The following is a 21,740-nucleotide window of genomic DNA, read 5'->3' as shown; positions in this document are numbered from 1 at the left end:
ATAAATGGATGGATGATAGATAGATGATAGCTAGATAGATTGATGATAGATAGATCGATGATAGATAGATAAGATAGATAGACAGATAGATAGATGATAGATAGATGATAAATAGATAGATAGATAAATGGATGGATGATAGATAGACAATAGATAGATAGATGATAGATGATTGATAGATAGATAGATGATAGATAGATTGATGATAGATAAGATAGATGATTGATAGATAGATGATAGACAGATGATAGATAGATAGATAGATAGATAGATAGATAGATAGATAGATAGATAGATAGATAGATAGATAGATAGATAGATAGATAGATAGATAGATCGATGATAGATAGATAGATAAGATAGATAGACAGATAGATAGATGATAGATGATAAATAGATAGATAGATAAATGGATGGATGATAGATAGACAATAGATAGATAGATGATAGATAGATGATTGATAGATAGATAGATAGATAGATTGATGATTGATAGATAGATGATAGACAGATGATAGACAGATGATAGATAGATAGATAGCTAGATAGATAGCTAGCTAGCTAGATAGATAGATAGATAGATAGATAGATAGATAGATAGATAGATAGATAGATAGATAGATAGATAGATAGATAGATAGATAGATAGATAGATAGATAGATAGATAGATAGATAGATAAATGGATGGATGATAGATAGATAAATGGATGGATGATAGACAGATGATAGATAGATGATAAATAGATAGATAAATGGATGGATGATAGATAGATGATAGATAGATAGATGATAGATAGATGATAGATAGCTAGATGATTGATAGATAGATAGATGATAGATAGATAGATGATTGATAGATAATATGTAGCTAGATAGATGATAGATAGATATATAAGATAGATGATAGATAGATAAGATAGATAGATGATATAGATAGATAGATGATAAATAGATAAATGGATGGATGATAGATAGACTTCCTTGATGAAAAAAAATTAAAACTATATTAGGAAAGCAGGAAGTGAACAAATGTAACAGTTACTGATTGTAAAAGTACCAGATGGAGGGGTAGGATTTAATAAGCTTTGCTTCTTCCTACTCCTTTTGGACATGTGGAACTGTGAACTGATTATGTGATGCATTCAATTGTAATCTGATGCATGTTCAAATGAAATTAAACCATTACCATTATTATTACTGTGATGTTTTTGTGTTGAACAAAATACTCTAATGTGAGTGTGAATGGTTGTTTATCTATATGTACCAGGGTGTACCCCGCCTCTCGCCTGAAGACAGCTGGGATAGGCTCCAGCAGTATCCAGTAACCTATTGTTGGCAGTGTTCTGAGATGCATAGTGATGACCTGGTGTAGTTCTACTAGCTAAAGGTGTCCTGAGTCCTAAAATGATCTGAGTGAATGTGGCTACGTCTCCCCTGCAGAAGTGCTTGCAGCAAAAAAATGCAGTTTATTAAGCACCGTAAAAAAACAACATTAATATTCACGAGCGAGGGAGCGTCGCCTGACCCTTGAGAATGATAAATTACCATGTGTTGCTCGAGCAAAACGACCATTTTATATACCTTCATCTTCCCGAAGGAGCAACGCTTTCCCTTTACGTTTTCTGGCCTTCCACCTGCTGTAGCCTGGACCTTTGTTTCCATGTACTGCTTGAAACTTGTACTGAAAGAAAACTGACGGGAGTAAAAAAATATCATGGCGTCCGACATACTCCGTACTCATCTGTCCATCCATGGATCAAGTGTCACACAATGCTAAATTCTGTCAGTGGAAATACAACATGACAACACATTTACATGTGCTGGAAGATACAGCCATCACAATGAAAGCGGACATCGGAAGTGTTGCTGTTGGTTTTTGTTATTGACAGAACTAGCATAAGTATGTGTATCAATGCATCAAGGAAAGAAGTTTCGATTGTGTTTTAAATCATCAAAATACGGCATTTAGATACTGCTAAATATTACGTTATAATCAGTGTATGTATAAATGCATGAGCACAGCTTTATATCAAAGATTCAATGTTGTTAGAAGTTTTTGTTTTTTTTTAAAATGGCTTTATCATCGAAATAGGTGTATCCAATGATAGCATTGTAAGCTAGCGCATTCATTTATTCATTCATTCATTTTCTACCGCTTTTTCCTCACGAGGGTCGCGGGGGTGCTGGAGCCTATCCAGCTATCTTCGGGCAAGAGGCGGGGTACACCCTGGACTGGTGGCCAGCCAATCACAGGGCACATATAGACAAACAACCATTCACACTCACATTCATACCTATGGACAATTTGGAGTCGCCAATTAACCTAGCATGTTTTTGGAATGTGGGAGGAAACCGGAGTACCCGGAGAAAACCCACGCATGCACGGGGAGAACATGCAAACTCCACACAGAGATGGCCGAGGGTGGAATTGAGCCCTGGTCTCCTAGCTGTGAGTTCTGCGCGCTAACCACTCGACTGCCGTGCCACCCTCACATTAATCAAAGAAGCTAAAAAGATACACAAAACAGTTTCACAGCATGCTGTGTACCCTGTTACAAGATTCCGTCATAGCTACGCTGGCTGGCACTCGTTCCAGGTGTTGTGAACCCCAGAGCAGAAACAAAGGCAAAAAAACAAACAAACAAGGAAATACTGAATGGCTCAAATACTTACAGAATGAAGGTAGATTAGAAAGGTGCAAACGGAGGCAAGACGAGGCAACAATCTGACCAAGGTATGCAGTCCAGGTGACCAGGAAGGGATCCTCTGCAGAACAGCAAAGACACAGCAGAGGGCAGCAGACCAAAACAGAGTGCAGATCATAACACATATTTCACCAATATTGCCTTTCATTTAGGTTATTTTAGCTTTTTCATGCAGCTAAGGACTACTAGCACACCAGAAGATGAGTATGAGGTGTAGCTCCATCCATGAAGGACATGTTTTCTTTTGAATATGCTGAGAATTTTATACAATTTTATACAATAACATAAAGTTCAAGGCAAATTGGCTCTTTGAGAAGTGTGTATCAAACTGGTAGTCCTTCGCATTCATCACGACACAAGAAGTAACTCTTGGTTTCTAAATGTTGGTGACCAATAATATAGATAATATAATAATAATAACAATAATAAGACAAATACACATAATCCTGCGCTTCTTTCAATATAAATACGGTAAAAAAAGGGCTTATTTCAAACATAGTGAGACATGGAGATTAATTATTCATTATTCGAGGGTCGCGGGGGTGCTGGAGTCTATCCCAGCTGTCTTCAGGCGAGAGGCAGGGTACACCCCGAACTGGTGGCCAGCCAATCACAGGGCACATATAGACAAACAACCATTCACACTCACATTCATACCTATGGACAATTTGGAGTCACTAATTAACCTAGCATGTTTTTGGAATGTGGGAGGAAACCGGAGTAATTATTATTATTCATTCATTTTCTACCTTTTTTCCTCAAAAAAGGAAAGGACTGGTCGCCAGCCAATCACAGGGCACATATAGACAAACAACCATTCACACTCACATTCATACCTATGGACAATTTGGAGTCACTAATTAACCTAGCATGTTTTTGGAATGTGGGAGGAAACCGGAGTAATTATTATTATTCATTCATTTTCTACCTTTTTTCCTCAAAAAAGGAAAGGACTGGTCGCCAGCCAATCACAGGGCACATATAGACAAACAACCATTCACACTCACATTCATACCGATGGACAATTTGGAGTCGTAAATTAACCTAGCGTGTTTTTGGAATGTGGGAGGAAACCGGAGTACCCGGAGAAAACCCACGCATGCACGGGGAGAACATGCAAACTCCACACAGAGATGGCCGAAGGTGGACTTGAACCCAGGGCTTAGCGATGAATCATGATTAATCACGATTAATCACGATTAATTAACATTTTTAAAGCATGATTAATCTGATTAACAATTTAATCATTTGACAGCCCTGTTATTTTTATATAGAAAAATGATCGAACCATAACACCAAACAGAACCAAATCGTGAAGTTTGTGTATCGTTACACCATTAATATACATCAATCCATCCATTTTCTAAGCAGCCTATCCTCACTAGGGTCACGGGTACACCCTGGACTGGTCGCCAGCCAATCACAGGGCACATGTAGATAAACGATGATTGACAGTCACATTCATACCTATGGACAATTTACACACAAATGGTAAATTCAGAAGAGTTCCCCCAAGCAGATGCTGTCTTTATATCCTCCAATGCATACATTGCAACATAGATGTACAGGGTGTTAAGTACAAAGAAACAACAGAAGAAATAAAAGCGGCTCGTCACATTAATAGGGACACCAGCACAACAGGATGCAGTACATTGCTTTTGTCCTAGAGTAAAAAAAAACATTTATATATATAATACGTTTTTTTTTGCAGTGTTACAAGTTGACTCTTGCAGCTTGTGTGTTGTGACGTGTTTAAAAAAAACAAAAAACTTTACTTTTGTTATTGTTATGATAATAATTATTATAATAATTACCTGTTATTGTGTTCACCTTTTAGCCAAACAAATGAATAACAATTACCACTTTAAAATGATGCATTTGTTTACCCCTTAATGCAATCGCAATAACAGTGGTAGCAAAAGTGACCATCACGGGTCAACAGTCTCGTACTGAACGTAAATTACACTAATTGTATCATGATATACAGGATATTTATATACAGTTGGTCTTTTTAAATATATCAAGCATCTAGCTGGGCAAAAAAAACTACATTTCATATCAAAATAGAGTCGATTTAGACAAGTATTTCCAAACAAATGGCAGAAGTTACTACTCACTACTTTCAGTGATAGATTCCTTTTCCTTCCAACACATAAATATTTATTTGCACAAATAAAAAAAAAATTCAGAATAAGAAAAGCTTCTTTCGTGCCCGATGGATGGAGAGTGTTCTACAAAGGAGTATTAGGGCCAAAAAGGGGGAAAAAAGCACAATAAAAGAAGTAATTTTTGTCTTAAGTATTTAAAGGGGAAGTGCACTTTTTGTGGTGCATCATTGTGCGAAACATGAACACATTTCTTTCCCTTTTCTGTGCATTATGAAGCCAGTTAATATGAGCTAGCTAACAATGCATGTCATTGGGACACACCTAGTTTGACATTACGACGATATTCCCATTTTGTTTTGTTTGTTTTGTGTGTGACCCTAACACTCCTTTTGTAACGTTTTGGTGTGAAATTGGATATGATTTATTTCACAGTGTATCCGTAGATGCGCGTACACACACACACACACACACACAATGTGCTGCAGTAAATGCCGCTGATGTTGTAATGAAGAATGATCTCCATTGAAAAAAACGAGTCTAACAAGTAAAAAAAAACACTACTGACGTTATATGCTGAGTCATTCAAAATGTCCACATTTGCAGAGTCAGCATATTGTTCACCTCAGTGAGTGAGTCCAGTAGACGTCCACATCTCGTACTGCCTCATAAGCTCAAAAAACAGAAACGGATGTTGAGCGAGGAGTCCATATCAAGTGATGTTTGTAAAATCACCTTGGAGGATGAAGACGTGAATCTTCCTCAATGTCCTCCAACGTTTTGCAATAAATGTGTTTGCACTGTATTGTCACCTTCTGGTAAAAAAAAAAAAGTACTTGAAAGTGAAGGCATGGTGTTGAGTTTGTGAACCTTTTTGTTGTTGATGTCGTGATCAAGCACAGGTCATCTCCTAGCATGGAGCCTGTGGAGGAATAACAAGAAGATACAGACAAGTGAGCATCCTAACCTTGAAAGGGGATCTCTACTACAGCTTGATAGTTTGGTAATGGTAATGGTAATAGTTTAATTTCATTTGAACATGCATCAGATTACAATTGAATGCATCACATAATCAGTTCACAGTTCCACATGTCCAAAAGGAGTCAGAAGAAGCAAAGCTTATTAAATCCTACCCCTCCATCTGGTACTTTTACATTTGTTCACTTCCTGCTTTCCTAATAAATTTTTTTATTTTTTTTTATTTATTTTATTAATTTTAATTTGATTAATTTTCATTTAAAAATTTTTTATTTTATATTTTTTTATTTTATTTTATTTATTTTAATTTATTTTTTGTAGCAATTTTTATTAATTTAATTTAATCTTTAGCAATTTTTATTAATTTAATTTAATTTTTTTGTCATGTAGCAAAGTAGGAGGTGATATGACCATCCATATTTCTCCTCTCTAATTAATTAATTAATTAAATTATTTAATTATGAATTAATTAATTCATGCTGTTGATTGAGTTCACTGTAAACAACAAGGAAACCAGTAGTTGTTGTGGTACATTTTAAAGTGCATACAGAGGTAGATTAGCGTAACTCATTTAATTCCAGTCAAAAGCCGTCCCTTTTCGGTACTGGCCACTTTTAATGATTTTGACTGGCACATGGGCTTCATTCTTTGGCCAAAATGTCTAAACAACAATGCTACAACATAAACAACGCATGCTGGATGCTGACCGTGAATGATACTTCAAATCCATTCCACTTCCTGGGAAGTTAATTAAAAAAAAATATATGAGAGGGTTGACTATATCCACGGTTGTTAATGCCAATTATTTCTGACGTGGGGCGACACGGCGGTCGAGTGGTTGGCGCATGAATGTGAATATATAATATAAAATATAATATATGAATGTGAGTGTGAATGGTTGTTTGTCTATATGTGCCCTGTGATTGGCTGGCCACCAGTCCAGGGTGTACCCCGCCTCTTGCCCGAAGACAGCTGGCATAGGCTCCAGCACCCCCGCGACCCTTGTGAGGATAAGCGGTAGAAAATTAATGAATGAATTTAGTTACAGGGTTGCACGGTGTACGAGTGGTTAGTGCACAGGCCTCACAGCTAGGAGACCCGAGTTCGATTCCACCCTCGGCCATCTCTGTGTGGAGTTTGCATGTTCCTCCCCGTTTATGCGTGGGTTTTCTCCGGGTACTCGGTTATGCTAGGTTAATTGGCAACTCCAAATTGTCCATAGGTATGAATGTGAGTGTGAATGGTTGTTTGTCTATATGTGCCCTGTGATTGGCTGGCCAAGTGAACTGGTGAATTTCTGATGTGACGCTAATTAGAGACCCCCATGGGTTATTTGTTTTTGTAGACCGCTATAGGACGACTTAAGTTCATTCCACAAAGGATGCGCTTCAGTGGTCAGCTAATAACTTCATTTAGCTAATCAAGAACGTCATCTCAATGATAATAGAACTCTGTCATGTAATATAGATAAATCCATAAACGGCTGACGAGTGTGACGTTCAGGATCGCCGTCTATAAATCATCACGACACTTAAAAATGTGTTGGCAAATCCATGTAGAATGATACAAATTCCCAGTGCTGGTAAAATACATATTTATGGTGCCCCCGGCTTCCCTTCTCTTTGTGTGTGTCCTTGGTAATTGTGCCTGATTCAGTTTTGTTTTCTCAGCACAAGAAAGGCCAATCAATCTTCAGAGGCAGCCGCACACATTCTAATAGCCTCTGGATTTGCCCAAAATAATCTAAAAACTTCACAGACACACACAACACTAAATGTGTTTTTTTTTTTTTATGTAAAGCTTCCAGCAAAGTCAAGCTGAGTGAGTATAGAGACTATTTCAATATGACTTTCAGTTATATGATGAATTATGTGCCTGGGAGGAATGGGAGATGGACGATGAGAACAGTGATTTACGTACGTCGACATCAGCATTTGTTGACATTCATTCATTCATTTTCTACCGCTTATCCCAGCTGTCTTCGGGCGAGAGGCGGGGTACACCCTGGACTGGTCGCCAGCCAATCACAGGGCACATATAGACAAACAACTGCATTTGTTGACATAACATCAACTAATGATTACTTAGCACATTTACTTAGAACCAGTGGCGCGGTAAGGGTCCTTCGGGGATCAAAGCAAGAAATTCATGGGGCCCGTGTGAACAATAAACAGACCTTGCGGCTGATTGACGCGCTGAAGGCAGATATAATCGTGTAGAAGGGCCCCCCAAGGGGGGTTTGCTGGCCATTGTTGTTGTTTCGTTAACTTGGGGCAGCCAGTCTCTCAGTCTTTAGGAGGACCCCCCCATTGTCGTTGTTTCGTTGACTTGGGGCAGCCGGTCTCACAGTCTTCAGGAGACCCCCCCCATTGTCGTTGTTTCTTGGGGTAGCCGGTCTCTCAGTCTTTAGGAGGACCCCCCCATTGTCGTTGTTTCGTTGACTTGGGGCAGCCGGTCTGTCAGTATTTAGGAGGACTCCCCCCTCCCCCCATTGTTGCTGTTTCGTTGACTTGACTTGGGGCAGCCAGTCTCTCAGTCTTCAGGAGGACCCCCCCCCATTGTTGTTGTTTCGTTGACTTGGTGAAGCCGGTCTCTCAGTCTTTAGGAGGACCCCCATTTCCGTTGTTTCGTCGACTTGGGGCAGCCAGTCTTTCAGTCTTTAGGAGGATCCCCCCATTGTCGTTGTTTCGTTGACTTGGGGCAGCCAGTCGCTCAGTCTTTAGGAAGACCCCTCGCCCCCATTGTCGTTGTTTTGTTGACTTGTCGTTGTTTCGTTGACTTGGGGCAGCCAGTCTCTCAGTCTTTAGGAAGACCCCCCCCCCATTGTCGTTGTTTCGGTGACTTGTCGTTGTTTCGTTGACTTGGGGCAGCCAGTCTCTCAGTCTTCAGGAAGACACCCCCATTGTCGTTGTTTCGTTGACTTGGGGCAGCCAGTCTCTCAGTCTTTAGGAGGACCCCCACCCCATTGTCGTTGTTTCGTTGACTTGGGGCAGCCAGTCTCTCAGTCTTTAGGAGGACCCCAACATTGTTGTTGTTTCGTTGACTTGGGGCAGCCGGTCTCTCAGTCTTTAGGAGGACCCCCCTAGGGGGGGCCCCTCTTAAAAGCTGGGGCCCCAGTCAAATGCCTGGTTTGTCTGCTTGGAACTTTGCATGGTTCAATGTTGTCTAACTTGATAGCCGTTATATTGCTGTTGTTTCACGCTGTTTATCCATAATGATGAAATTATAATTCCACAGCACATTCTGAAATAATCTGTACAGATTTTCCGTACAAACATTCACCTTATGACCACAAAAGCTGTCAATCAACCTTGATGTAACGCATAGACGTGTTGTTGACATACACTGGTTTCATTGTTTACACTTGATGAATGAATGATAATAAAAAAATAACTTACTATATAGTTTTGGTGTTCTGCCGCAGCGTCCTACGATGGCTCCTTGGGCAAAGGCTACAAAAGACAAACAAGTAGAGGAAGCTTTAATTGAATGTTTTCTTCAACATATTGGCCTTTTTCTGCCTTTAAAAAGAACAATGTCATCCAAGGTAGCAACATGAAGGTTACTAAGTAGTACTTATCTTTACAAGAACATGCTTTTTTTCTTCCCCTTGACAAGTGGTAAAAAGCAGCTTCCTTGTCGTCTTAATGTTGGTGAATGAGCCACTTTTGTGTAGATAATGGCTCTGCTAATCATAATCAGGAAGCTAATGGGGTGTTCAGGAAATCAGACGAGCTGCAGCATTGACATTCCGCTGCTTCCCCAATGCTTGGGTTGTCTAGCGGGGGGATCAGACCCGTCTTGTCGCCCTTACGATCCGTCACTCGGACCGTCTATGGCAGGGGTCTCAAACTCAATTTACTTGGGAGCCACTGGAGCTAGGGTCTGGCCGAGACTGGGCCGCATCAGGTTTTCCAAAAAAAATCCCCCAAAAAACGCATTTATTAAAAACTGAAAAATGAATAAACTTTGCTTTGGTTTTGATTTTCGACAAGAAAAGCTCTGATAAAACATTCCACTGTTCTCAAATATCTTATTTTTTTTTCTGCACAAAATAAGATGAAAAATAAATAAACAAATCAAGAATAAAGAAAATCATTCATTCATTCATTCATTTTCTACCGCTTTTTCCTCACGAGGGTCAATCAATCAGTAATAAATAAATAAATATACTAATAACAATAAAACGGCAAATAATAAAAAATCAAGAAACCACATATAGTTGATGGGTAGACAAATTATTTTTTTCAGATTAAAATGAACAAAGCATTATTAGAGCCCTGTAGACATGACAAAACAAAAAAAATACTTTTTTTATTTACAACATATTGCGCAACTGCAGGGTCTTGAGACACATGCTAACTCGCAAACTAGAGAGCTAGCAACCTAAACGGTAGCCTTCAAGTTATTTCCTTTAAACTTAAATAGCCAAAAACTTACCACTTCCACACGGATAGGGAGGATAACTATTAACAGTTATTTAACCTTTAACATGAACATTAATCAAACGTAATAATTTTTTCTGGGTACATGATACCATACAGCATCCATATCAAACTTGCGCGGGCCGCACTAACATTAAACTTTCATATCAAGGCCTCAAACTAGTGTCCTGCGGGCCACATTTGGCCCGGGGCCGTGTGTTTGAGACCCCTGGTCTATGGCGACGAACGCATGGCTGCTGACGGAATTCAGTCTTCTTAAGAGCCATTGATCTATCACACCTCTCTGGCGGCGTGTCATCTAAATGCTAAGTACTTCCACCGCATCTTTAAATCAAAACAAGGAAAAGAAATGAGGTCCGCCCAAAGGGATGCGGGCCGTCGAGGCCACAATGGAATCTTGCAAAGCAAACCTCAGCTTTATTATTACATTCATTTCCGAGGAGGACATGCTTGGAAAACAAAAGCTGAGCAAGAGAATCAAACATGATAAGGTTTCGGGACCTTGATCTCCCTTATCCTGTACATCAGGGGTCTCAAACACGCGGCCCGCTGGCCAAATGTGGCCAACAGGACGCTAGTTTGAGGCCCCCGCCTTGATATGAAATTTAATGTTAGTGCGGCCCGCACAAGTTTGATATGGATGCTGTATGGTATCATGTACCCAGAAAAAATTATTACGTTTGATTAATGTTCATGTTAAAGGTTAAATAACTGTTAATAGTTATCCTCCCTATCCGTGTGGAAGTGGTAAGTTTTTGGCTATTTAAGTTTAAAGGAAATAACTTGAAGGCTACCGTTTAGGTCGCTAGCTCTCTAGTTTGTGAGTTAGCATGTGTCTCAAGACCCTGCAGTTGCGCAATATGTTGTAAATAAAAAAAAGTATAAATGTGACTATAGTCGTGTTTTGTCATGTCTACAGGGCTCTAATAATGCTTTGATTTTAATCTGAAAAACATAATTTGTCTACCCACCAACTATATGTGGTTTCTTAAGTTTTTATTATTTGCCGTTTTATTATTATTATTATATTAATTTATTACTGATTGATTGATTTTCTTTATTCTTGATTTGTTTATTTATTTGTCATCGGGGTTGGGCGATATGCACTAAAACTAATATCCCGATATATTCAGATATCAATATATGATATATATCTCGATTTTTAGTCTTTACTTAAAACAAAAATCTGAAACAAAATCACAGCCAGCCTGAAACGGATTCTGTTGGGCTTCGGCGGTTCTGCTAGTCTGACAATAGAAGGTCCGAGGCCTTGGCTATCGACCGATACTCCTTGAAGTAGTCTCAGAGTGCTGAATCAGCAGAAGAGGGCACCACTATGAAGTGGTCCCACTCATTAAAAGGCTAACAAGGTGAGCGTGGCCCCATAGGACGAGCGCACAACCGTAGCTCATGGCCCATGGCTGCTAACGAGAGACGGGAATTCAAGGACGTGGAAGACATATTTATTTCTAGGGGAGTGCAATGGTAAGCACTTTTTGCAGTGTGATGCAACAGACCTCCCCTCTGGAACTGGACGTGCCCCAAATTGGAACATGACTTGTAAACACGGCGCGGCGTTAATAGATGATAATGCCTTGCAGTTCAAATGAGGTGTGTTGATAGGAACTTTCACAGGGCACAGAAACAAAGATATTGAATTACATGCAGACGAACAAGTACAATGTTCTGGAATGGCCGCCTCAGTCCCCAGACCTGAATATTATTGATGATATTATTGGGATTTAAAGTGGGCTGTCCGTGCTCGGAAACCCAAGTATTACTCATTCATTTTGTACCGCTTATCCTCACGAGGGTTGCGGGGGTTCCTGGAGCCTATCCCAGCTGTCTTCGGGCGAGAGGCGGGGTACACCCTGGACTGGTCGCCAGCCAGCCAATCACAGGGCACATATAGACAAACAACCATTCACACTCACATTCATACCTATGGACAATTTGGAGTCGCCAATTAACCTAGCATGTTTTTGGAATGTGGGAGGAAACCGGAGTACCCGGAGAAAACCCACGCATGCACGGGGAGAACATGCAAACTCCACACAGAGATGGCCGAGGGTGGGTGGAATTGAACTTGGGTCTTCTAGCTGTGAGGCCTGCATGCTAACCCCAAGTATTACTCGATTAATGAAAACAACAAACTTCAGGACCTGATCAGACCTGGAAAATGTATAAAAGGTATATATCGTATTTTGTGGACTATAAGTTGCTCAAGGCCAAAAATACATAATTAGGTAGAAAAAACATACAGAAGTCGCACTAAAGTATAAGTCAGATTTTTTGCGGGTAATTTATTTGGTAATGATAATGGTTTTATTTCATTTGAACATGCATCAGATTACAATTGAATGCATCACATAATCAGTTCACAGTTCCACATGTCCAAAAGGAGTAGGAAGAAGCAAAGCTTATTAAATCCTACCCCTCCATCTGGTACTTTTACAATCAGTAACTGTTACATTTGTTCACTTCCTGCTTTCCTAATATAGTTTAAGGTTTTTTTATTATCTCAATTTGTATTTTTTTTAATTTATTTTTTATTTTTATTTTTTTGTCCTGTACCGAAGTACGAGGTGATATGACCATACAATGACCATTGACCATACAATATGTGTAAATAAATCGTTAAAACAACATTTTGAGGTGTCATAAAAGCCCAAAAAAAATGTGTCAACGTGAAAGTTATGCTTTAACTTTTTTTTTTTTTTTTTTTTTTACTTTTTTATTTTAATTTTATTTTTGTCACGTACCAAAGTACGAGGTGATATGACCATTCAATGGCATAATGGGTACCATAGTAACTGTCAATATAGTGATATATATAGCACATCATGACTGGTTCAAGTATTTTACAAACTACTTGACCAAAACAGACGTTACGTCATCTTGGAAGGCAAGTTCTAACAATAAAAACAAAAAAATAAGAACAGGCTGAATGGGTGTAAGATATGCTAACACAATGGTTATTCAGCTACACCAAAAATAAAGGTATCCAGTGTTTATGTAACATAAACAGTTTTTTTCATTTATAAGTCGCTCTGGAGTATAAGTCGCAGGAACTGCCAACCTATGAAAAAAAGTGGGACTTATAGTCGGGAAAATACGGTACATACATTAACCGCTGCATTATAAAGTGGACATAAAGTAGAGTCAAGCTTGCCTGCACCAAAGAAAACATGACAAAAGAGAAAGTGTAGCATGTTTCAACCTTTTTTTCCCTCAACCGTGATAAAGAGTCAGTGTTGAAATGTGGCCTTTTGGCTCCAACAATTTCACACCAGATGAAGCGCCGGAGACAAGCTACAACACAAATGGTGGTTCGGGGCTGCTGATGACAGGGCTTAAAAAAAAAAAAAAAAAAAAAGAAGAGGAAAGTGCACTCCATCGCTTGGGAGCACATACATCCTCACTAGACACGCTAGCTCCAGGGAAAAAGGACAGAAAATAACAACAAAAATATGTAAATAAAGAGCAAAACTGAACATTTTGTCATAGTTGCTTTTTCTCAACACACGGTATCTATCACTGGATCTTATTTGAATTTATTTTCCGCACGGCTACACACGCTGTCTTGCCGAGAATGACGAGCACGCCACAGCATCGTGCAAATGGATGAGAGGAAACCTGACAGCGTATTTTTCCTTTGTGTGTGATAAACAATAACAGAAGGCTTGGATATTGTTTACATATTATCCGATACCGGTGCCAGATTGCTACTTTTGAAATGATACTGGTGCTCGCATCAATCATTCATTCATTCATTCATTCATTTTATACCGCTTTTCCTCACGAGGGTCGCGGGGGGTGCTGGAGCCTATCCCAGCTGTCTTCGGGCGAGAGGCGGGGTACACCCTGGACTGGTCGCCAGCCAATCACAAGGCACATATAGACAAACAACCATTCACACTCACATTCATACCTATGGACAATTTGGAGTCGCCAATTAACCTAGCATGTTTTTGGAATGTGGGAGGAAACCGGAGTACCCGGAGAAAACCCACGCATGCACGGGGAGAACATGCAAACTCCACACAGAGATGGCCGAGGGTGGAATTGAACCCTGGTCTCCTAGCTGTGAGGTCTGCGCGCTCGCATCAATCAATAACAAAAAAAAAAAAAAAAACATACAAATGTCATCTATTCAAGCATCCGATATTGTCGTGTCGTGATGATGTTTAGATTCTGATTCCAAAAATAACTTGAGCTCATCATCACCATTGCTGATGTGAATGGAATCATTTGTGCGCTGCTGTTAAAATAACTCACACAAAATGGAATAATTCCATCTGCAAATGAGACTGAAACTTGGCCGAGCAGAGCGTTCGGAGGACGCGATGCATGACATACATATCTAATATTGCAGGCCCTTTTTTCCTCCATTCATTGCATTTTAAATACATAAACATTCTTCTAATGACGTCCTGTGCTAATCTTTTGAGAAAAGCTAACTGACCCACAGGACTGCTTTGATCATGTCTCATTGATTTCAAACAATGAATTGAACTGATGAACCTCGATGTTGATTATTGGCCCTGCTAAACAGAGTTGAAATACAGCTGAATAGGTGCAGATTCTCAAAGAACTAGAAAGCCTTCTGTGCTGGTTATTGTGTGTAGCTGCTTTATAGGAGTCCACAACTCAATACTTCTTCTTTCTCTTTGGGCTTTTCCCATCAAGGGTTGCCACAGCTTGGCGCTGCTAAACAGAGTCGAAATCCAAGGAAATACAGCTGAATAGGTGCAGATTCTGGAAGAGCTAGAAAGCCTTCTGTGTTGGTTATTGTGTGTAGCTGCTCTATAGGAGTCCACAACTCAATATTTCTTCTTTCTCTTTGGGCTTTTCTCCTCTGGACATGTACAAATCATCTCAGTCTGGTCAATATGACATGTAATGTCCTTCTGATGGATTGGTTCTTGGTCCTATCCATCCTGGTCACTCCCAATGAGAACCTCAGCATCCTCATCTCTGTTCTCCAACATGTACTGTGACTCTGGACATGTCCCAACCATCTCAGTCTGGCCTCTCTGACTTTATCTCTAACATGTAATGTCCGTCTGATGGATTGGTTTCAGATCCTATCCATCCTGGTCACTCCCAATGAGAACCTCAGCATCCTCATCTCTGTTCTCCAACATGTACTGTGACTCTGGACATGTCCCAACCATCTCAGTCTGGCCCTCTCTGACTTTATCTCTAACATGTAATGTCCTTCTGATGGATTCGTTCCTGATCCTATCCATCCTGGTCACTCCCAATGAGAACCTCGGCATCCTCATCTCTGTACTCCAACATGTACTGTGACTCTAGACATGTCCCAACCATCTCAGTCTGGCCTCTCTGACTTTATCTCCAAGGCCTCTAACATGCAATGTCTCTATGATGTACTTGTTCCTGATCCTATCCATCCTAGTCACTCCCAATGAGAACCTCAGCATCCTCATCTCTGTACTCCAACATGTACTGTGACTCTAGACATGTCCCAACCATCTCAGTCTGGCCTCTCTGACTTTATCTCCAAGGCCTCTAACATGTAATGTCTCTATGATGTACTTGTTCCTGATCCTATCCATCCTAGTCACTCCCAATGAGAACCTCAGCATCCTCATCTCTGTACTCCAACATGTACTGTGACTCCGGACATGTCCCAACCATCTCAGTCTGGCCTCTCTGACTTTATCTCTAACATGTAATGTCCTTCTGATGGATTTGATCCTGATCCTATCCATCCTGGTCACTCCACTCCACAACTCCATACAAAGGGCAGAAAAATGAGCAAAATAGGTCCCCTTTAAGGGCTATATAAATAAACTTGACCTCAACGCTAGCACCTCGCAGTAGCTGCTGGTTAGCTATATACAACATTGCTTGTACTGTACAGTTAAAAAAGGTTGTATGCTGGCAACAGACTGGATTTGGAACAGAATAGTTCTGTTTCGGTTATTTCCATTAATAGATTTGTTGTGAAAATTTTATCAAAGTCAATCAGCATCCTGGAAGGGCTTTGGTAAATTCTTCCAAATGAAAAGTCATTTATTAGCCTCCTTAGTGCATCACATAATGTGTTTAATCAAAGTGAGTGATACATTTCATTTGCTCACAAAAGCCGTAAATCATTTTCCAAGGAAGCTTGCGGACATTAATTCAAAGGCTGGCTGCGCGTAACAGATGCCGGCGTGAATGAGGAACGTGCTCATTAACATCTTTCACAAGTCGACATTGTCCTCCCGAAGGCTGCCATGTCATTTGATGGGGTTCATTCCAGGATACGCTCTTTATCAGACAGATGCTGACGCTCGTCATTTTGCTTTAACAGGCCAGTGTCCTAATACACCCGGCAGATAGCGTCGTGTAGTAACACACACATCCATTTGATTCCTTCTTCTTCTTGAAATTGGGACGCTTTATTACTGTCACTGTTAGTGTGGAACAGGAATTGACTCAATTTTCCACCTTGATTTTGGGGTGTAGATGCATTGGTATACCATATGATGGTCTCCCCCTCAACTCTAAATCCATGATTTGTCAATCATCCTTCCTCTCAAGTATGTATCAATGTTGTTTTAATGTCAACATGTTTGGTAATGGTTTAATTTCATGGAATTGAACTCGGGTCTCCTAGCTGTGAGGCCCGTATGCTATCCACTTGTTCGCCGTGCAGTCTTACACATTTATTTTTTTGGTATAAATTTATTATTTCTCCGGGCACTCTGGTTTCCTCCCACGGCTTTCCTAATATTTCCTAATCTATCTATCATCCATCATATCCATCATATCCATCAATCTATCTATCATCCATCATATCCATCATATCCATCATATCCATCATATCCATCATATCCATCAATCTATCTATCTATCTATCTATCTATCTATCTATCTATCTATCTATCTATCTATCTATCTATCTATCTATCTATCTATCTATCTATCTATCTATCTATCTATCTATCTATCTATCTATCTATCTATCTATCTATCTATCTATCTATCTATCTATCTATCTATCTATCTATCCATCCATCCATCCATCCATCCATCCATCCATCCATCCATCTATCCATCTATCCATCTATCTATCTATCTATCTATCTATCCATTTATCTATCTATCATCTATCTATCTATATATCTATTTATCATCTATCTATCTATCTATCTATCTATCTATCTATCTATCTATCTATCTATCTATCTATCTATCTATCTATCTATCTATCTATCTATCTATCTATCTATCTATCTATCTATCTATCTATCTATCTATCTATCTATCTATCTATCTATCTATCTATCTATCTATCTATCTATCTATCCATTTATCTATCTATATATCTATTTATCATCTATCTATCATCTATCTATCTATCTATCTATCTATCTATCTATCTATCTATCTATCTATCTATCTATCTATCTATCTATCTATCTATCTATCTATCTATCTATCTATCTATCTATCTATCTATCTATCTATCTATCTATCTATCTATCTATCTATCTATCTATCTATCTATCATCTATCATCTATCATCTATCTATCCATCTATCATCTATCATCTATCAATCTATCAAACTATCTATCTATCTTATATATCTATCTATCATCGATCTATCTATCATCTATCTATCATCTCTCATCTATCTATCATCTATCTATCATAATCAGTTCCCAGTTCCACATGTCCAAAAGGAGTAGGAAGAAGCAAAGCTTATTAAATCCTACCCCTCCATCTGGTACTTACAATCAGTAACTGTTACATTTGTTCGCTTCCTGTAGTTTCACTACTTTGAAAATGTTGATTCAGCATGTTTTGCACTGAATGTCAATGTCAACCATTGTGATGATTGCGATGGAAAATCAACAACAATCACAACTGTTTCAATGTTATTCACTGTTGATTTAAATAGCATGCTATATGCCTCGATGGAAAAAGTTTGGACACCCGTGATGTCGCCTATTTCTGGCTTCCAACAGTTGCAGTTTCTAACCTCATTTCCCTGAAAACAGCACCAGCATCATTTGTTATTAAGTGAACCCGTCCTCGGCCATGCTAATTGAAAAGATGCAAAGGGGCACACAGTCTGCATGATTAGAAATGTAGCGTACACACACATACACACACACACACACACACACACTTGGCTGAAGCTAAGTATGCTGTCAGCAGAGATTACGCCACAAGTGCAAAGCATGCGTGAAATGTGCGGCAGACGCCTGAGGCGGCCGAGCGAAAGACGCGACCGGACAGCAAGTGAGAGAGAAATGAAGAGAGAGAGATGATAAAGCACGAGAGCGATAAAGAGAGAGAGAGAAATGTAGCTTGACCTTTGACCCTGTGCACCTGTCTGCAGCCTCCATCATGTCAAATCTCGTCATGACACCAATTTGTTGCTAAATCATCACAGTCCGTATCCAAAGTCACATGTTATTGTATTGCAATACATGCGGGCGGCACGGCGGTCGAGTGGTTAGCGCGCAGATCTCACAGCTAGGAGACCAGGGTTCAATTCCACCCTATTCATTGTCATGGAGTTATGTGAATAAAAATGAAAAACAATTACTTCCTAACACTCACAAATACGAGTGGACCTGAATGCCTCATGACGGAAGGAGAAGAGCAGTAAGAAGACGGAGCATGAAGGCATGCATTGCTCTTTGTGGATCGTAAATAAATTAAGTTTGGACAAATGTGTTTTTTGTATAGCACTTTTGTGGGGCTGCTAACGAGTGGTTAGCACGCAGACCTCACAGCTAGGAGACCCGAGTTCAATTCCACCCTCGGCCATCTCTGTGTGGAGTTTGCATGTTCTCCCCGTGCAGGTGTAGGTTTACTCCGGTTTCCTCCCACATTCCAAAAACATGCTAAACATGCTAATATGCTAAAACCGAAAGTGAATTCTCTGGAATTAAAAAAGAAATATTATTATATTATATTATATATATATCTATATATATATCTATATATATATATATATATATATATATATATATATATATATATATATATATATATATAGATTAAAAACGTTACATTAAACTTACTGAGTACTTATATTGTCATAGATAATGCAATGTAAAATACATGCTAACTGTGAAAAACTGATAATAATTAAATTTATTTTACTCCGGTTTCCTCCCACATTCCAAAAACATGCTAGGTTAATTGGCGGCTCCAAATTGTCCATAGGTATGAATGTGAGTGTGAATGGTTGTTTGTCTATATGTGCCCTGTGATTGGCTGGCCACCAGTCCAGGGTGTACCCCGCCTCTCGCCCAAAGACAGCTGGGATAGGCTCCAGCACTCCCCTCGTGAGGAAAAAGTGGTAGAAAATGAATGAATGGATTTCATGTTGTGTTTTTCAAGGCAGCCGCAGCGCTTCGCAATTAAGGTGAACCCATCATTATGTGGTAAACTACATCCGTAGCCTCAGCTGCAGAAATTCGTGCCTACAGCCTCTCCAAATGCAAACATCACCACACATTCATTCATATTCATACACCATTGTAAGTAGGAATGGACAGTTCTGGATGACCTGTTATGTTGTATCCATGCCTTACAAGTAGCCCGCAAGCTAACAAGCTAAGAAATGGCATCATGTATTGATTTAATGTAAGCCTTAAACACACAACGCCATCTTGGCCAATCTATGAAACAGACACGTTTTTAATGTGCGCTGTAAATTTACCGTGACAGTCTTGATGCGTCCGCTGCCTCGGGTGCAGGTCCAACCCGAGCGGTTGAAGAGGAGGCTGCAGACCTCGCCGTCCATGCAGGGTGTCATCTCACACCACTGACGACTCCGCACGATTCGAGCTAAGAGAATGTAAGAATATAGCAGTGAGAGACAGCATCTCTGACCTCTGACCTCCCCCAAGCTCATAGCGGTTAACACAGTGTTGTTACAATGTTGTATTCGTGTGTTAAAGGGGACACATTATGCTCATTTTTCAGCCCTTTGTATTGAGTTGTGGACTCCTATAGAGCAGCTACACACAATAACCAGCACAGAAAGTTTTCTAGTTCTTCCAGAATCCGCACCTTATTCAGCTGTCTTTCTTTGGATTCCGTGCTTCCTGCAAAAATGGTGTGTTTTTACGGTATTTAACGGCATTCCACCTATGGCCCGCCTCCAGGCACGCCCACTCTGCTGTGGTTGGTCACAGGACTTGCTGCTAGCTGCAAACCCATTATAGTAGTTCATTCATTCATTCATTCATTTTCTACCGCTTATCCTCACGAGGGTTGCGGGGGGTGCTGGAGCCTATCCCAGCTGTCTTCGGGTGAGAGGCGGGGTACACCCTGGACTGGTGGCCAGCCAATCACAGGGCACATATAGACAAACAACCATTCACACTCACACTCATACCTATGGACAATTTGGAGTCGCCAATTAACCTAGCATGTTTTTGGAATGTGGAAGGAAACCGGAGTACCCGGAGAAAACCCACGCATGCACGGGGAGAACATGCAAACTCCACACAGAGATGGCCAAGGGTGGAATTGAACCCTCGTCTCCTAGCTGTGAGGTCTGCGCGCTAACCACTTGTCCGCCATGCCGCCCAATTATAGTAGTTGATAAACGGTATTAGAGTTGAAAATAAACGCCGATTCGGATGCCGAATCAGATCCAGAAGACTGGACAGTCTGACGTTTCCCAAGAAAAGAGGTTACTCCAAGACTTCTCTCAATGGCAAGTAGCTTTAGCATTTTAGCATTAGGTTTTCTTCAGCATCGGTAATGTCACATTTTTGCAGGACTACCAGTGTTTAAAAAACTGTGGTAGATAATAATAACTAATTGTGGTGGGAAACGACTATTAGCAACCCCGTAACCCCGAGTTTGACGCAGTGGTGAGTTGTGCCGCCCTAACTAGAACAAATACCAGAAAAGTCCCAAAAGTCAAAGAAAAAGCAAAAAGGTGTTCATGGTTAGCAGCAATTTCTGAACATACATTGTTGACATTTGTCATCTGGAAAACTATTTACATTCCCTAGTAATATTTTTGTTAGCGATAAGTTTTTTTTTACAAACAGTTCCCACGTGTGTCATGGCAAAAGTAGCAGATTAGAAAAAAGCCGTAATGGAAAGACGAAATTCCAGCTATCAGTCCGCCGCAGATGTCGAGGTTGGCTATCATCTCTCCAGCGACTGTCTGTGTATGACATTGAATTAGCATCCACCTGTGGTTCGCCACGATAAGCGGTGATTATTCTTTACACAGTGTGCTAAAGCAACACGCTAAAGGTTATCGGTTCTCAAAGGACCTGCTCAGGGCCAATATGACTACCATCATACCTGTCACAAACACTGCTAGCTCCTGGCTAGTGGCGACCTCCTGATGTACATGTTACTAATCGACAACTTTATTTACCTCTGCATGCACAAGTTTCTGCAGAGCTGTTGTTTATAATTTCATTATTGTAAGTGGTTGCACAAAATAATTTGATCTGAAACTAGATATTTTTATTATGTTGACTGAACTAATACGTTTTA

At 40.0% G+C, this 21,740-nt stretch overlaps 1 protein-coding gene across 1 annotated transcript in view; it reads right to left on the bottom strand.

The window, feature by feature from the left end:
* Positions 1 to 3,394: 3,394 nt before the first annotated feature.
* Positions 3,395 to 21,740, bottom strand: part of tafa5l (TAFA chemokine like family member 5, like) — a 43,065-nt gene continuing 24,719 nt past the window's right edge. The window contains exons 3-5 of the mRNA XM_058085613.1: positions 19,933 to 20,060; positions 9,188 to 9,241; positions 3,395 to 5,733 (exon numbers count right to left, since the gene is read on the bottom strand). Coding sequence (XP_057941596.1) covers positions 9,218 to 9,241; positions 19,933 to 20,060 — 152 coding nt within the window. The 3' untranslated portion in view covers positions 3,395 to 5,733; positions 9,188 to 9,217. The remainder of the gene's footprint in view (positions 5,734 to 9,187; positions 9,242 to 19,932; positions 20,061 to 21,740) is intronic.

Source organism: Doryrhamphus excisus, chromosome 10 (assembly GCF_030265055.1).
Source record: "Doryrhamphus excisus isolate RoL2022-K1 chromosome 10, RoL_Dexc_1.0, whole genome shotgun sequence".
Taxonomy (NCBI): Eukaryota; Metazoa; Chordata; class Actinopteri; order Syngnathiformes; family Syngnathidae; genus Doryrhamphus; species Doryrhamphus excisus.
Note: the sequence above shows the minus strand (reverse complement) of the source record. Positions and strands in the feature narration are given on the sequence as shown.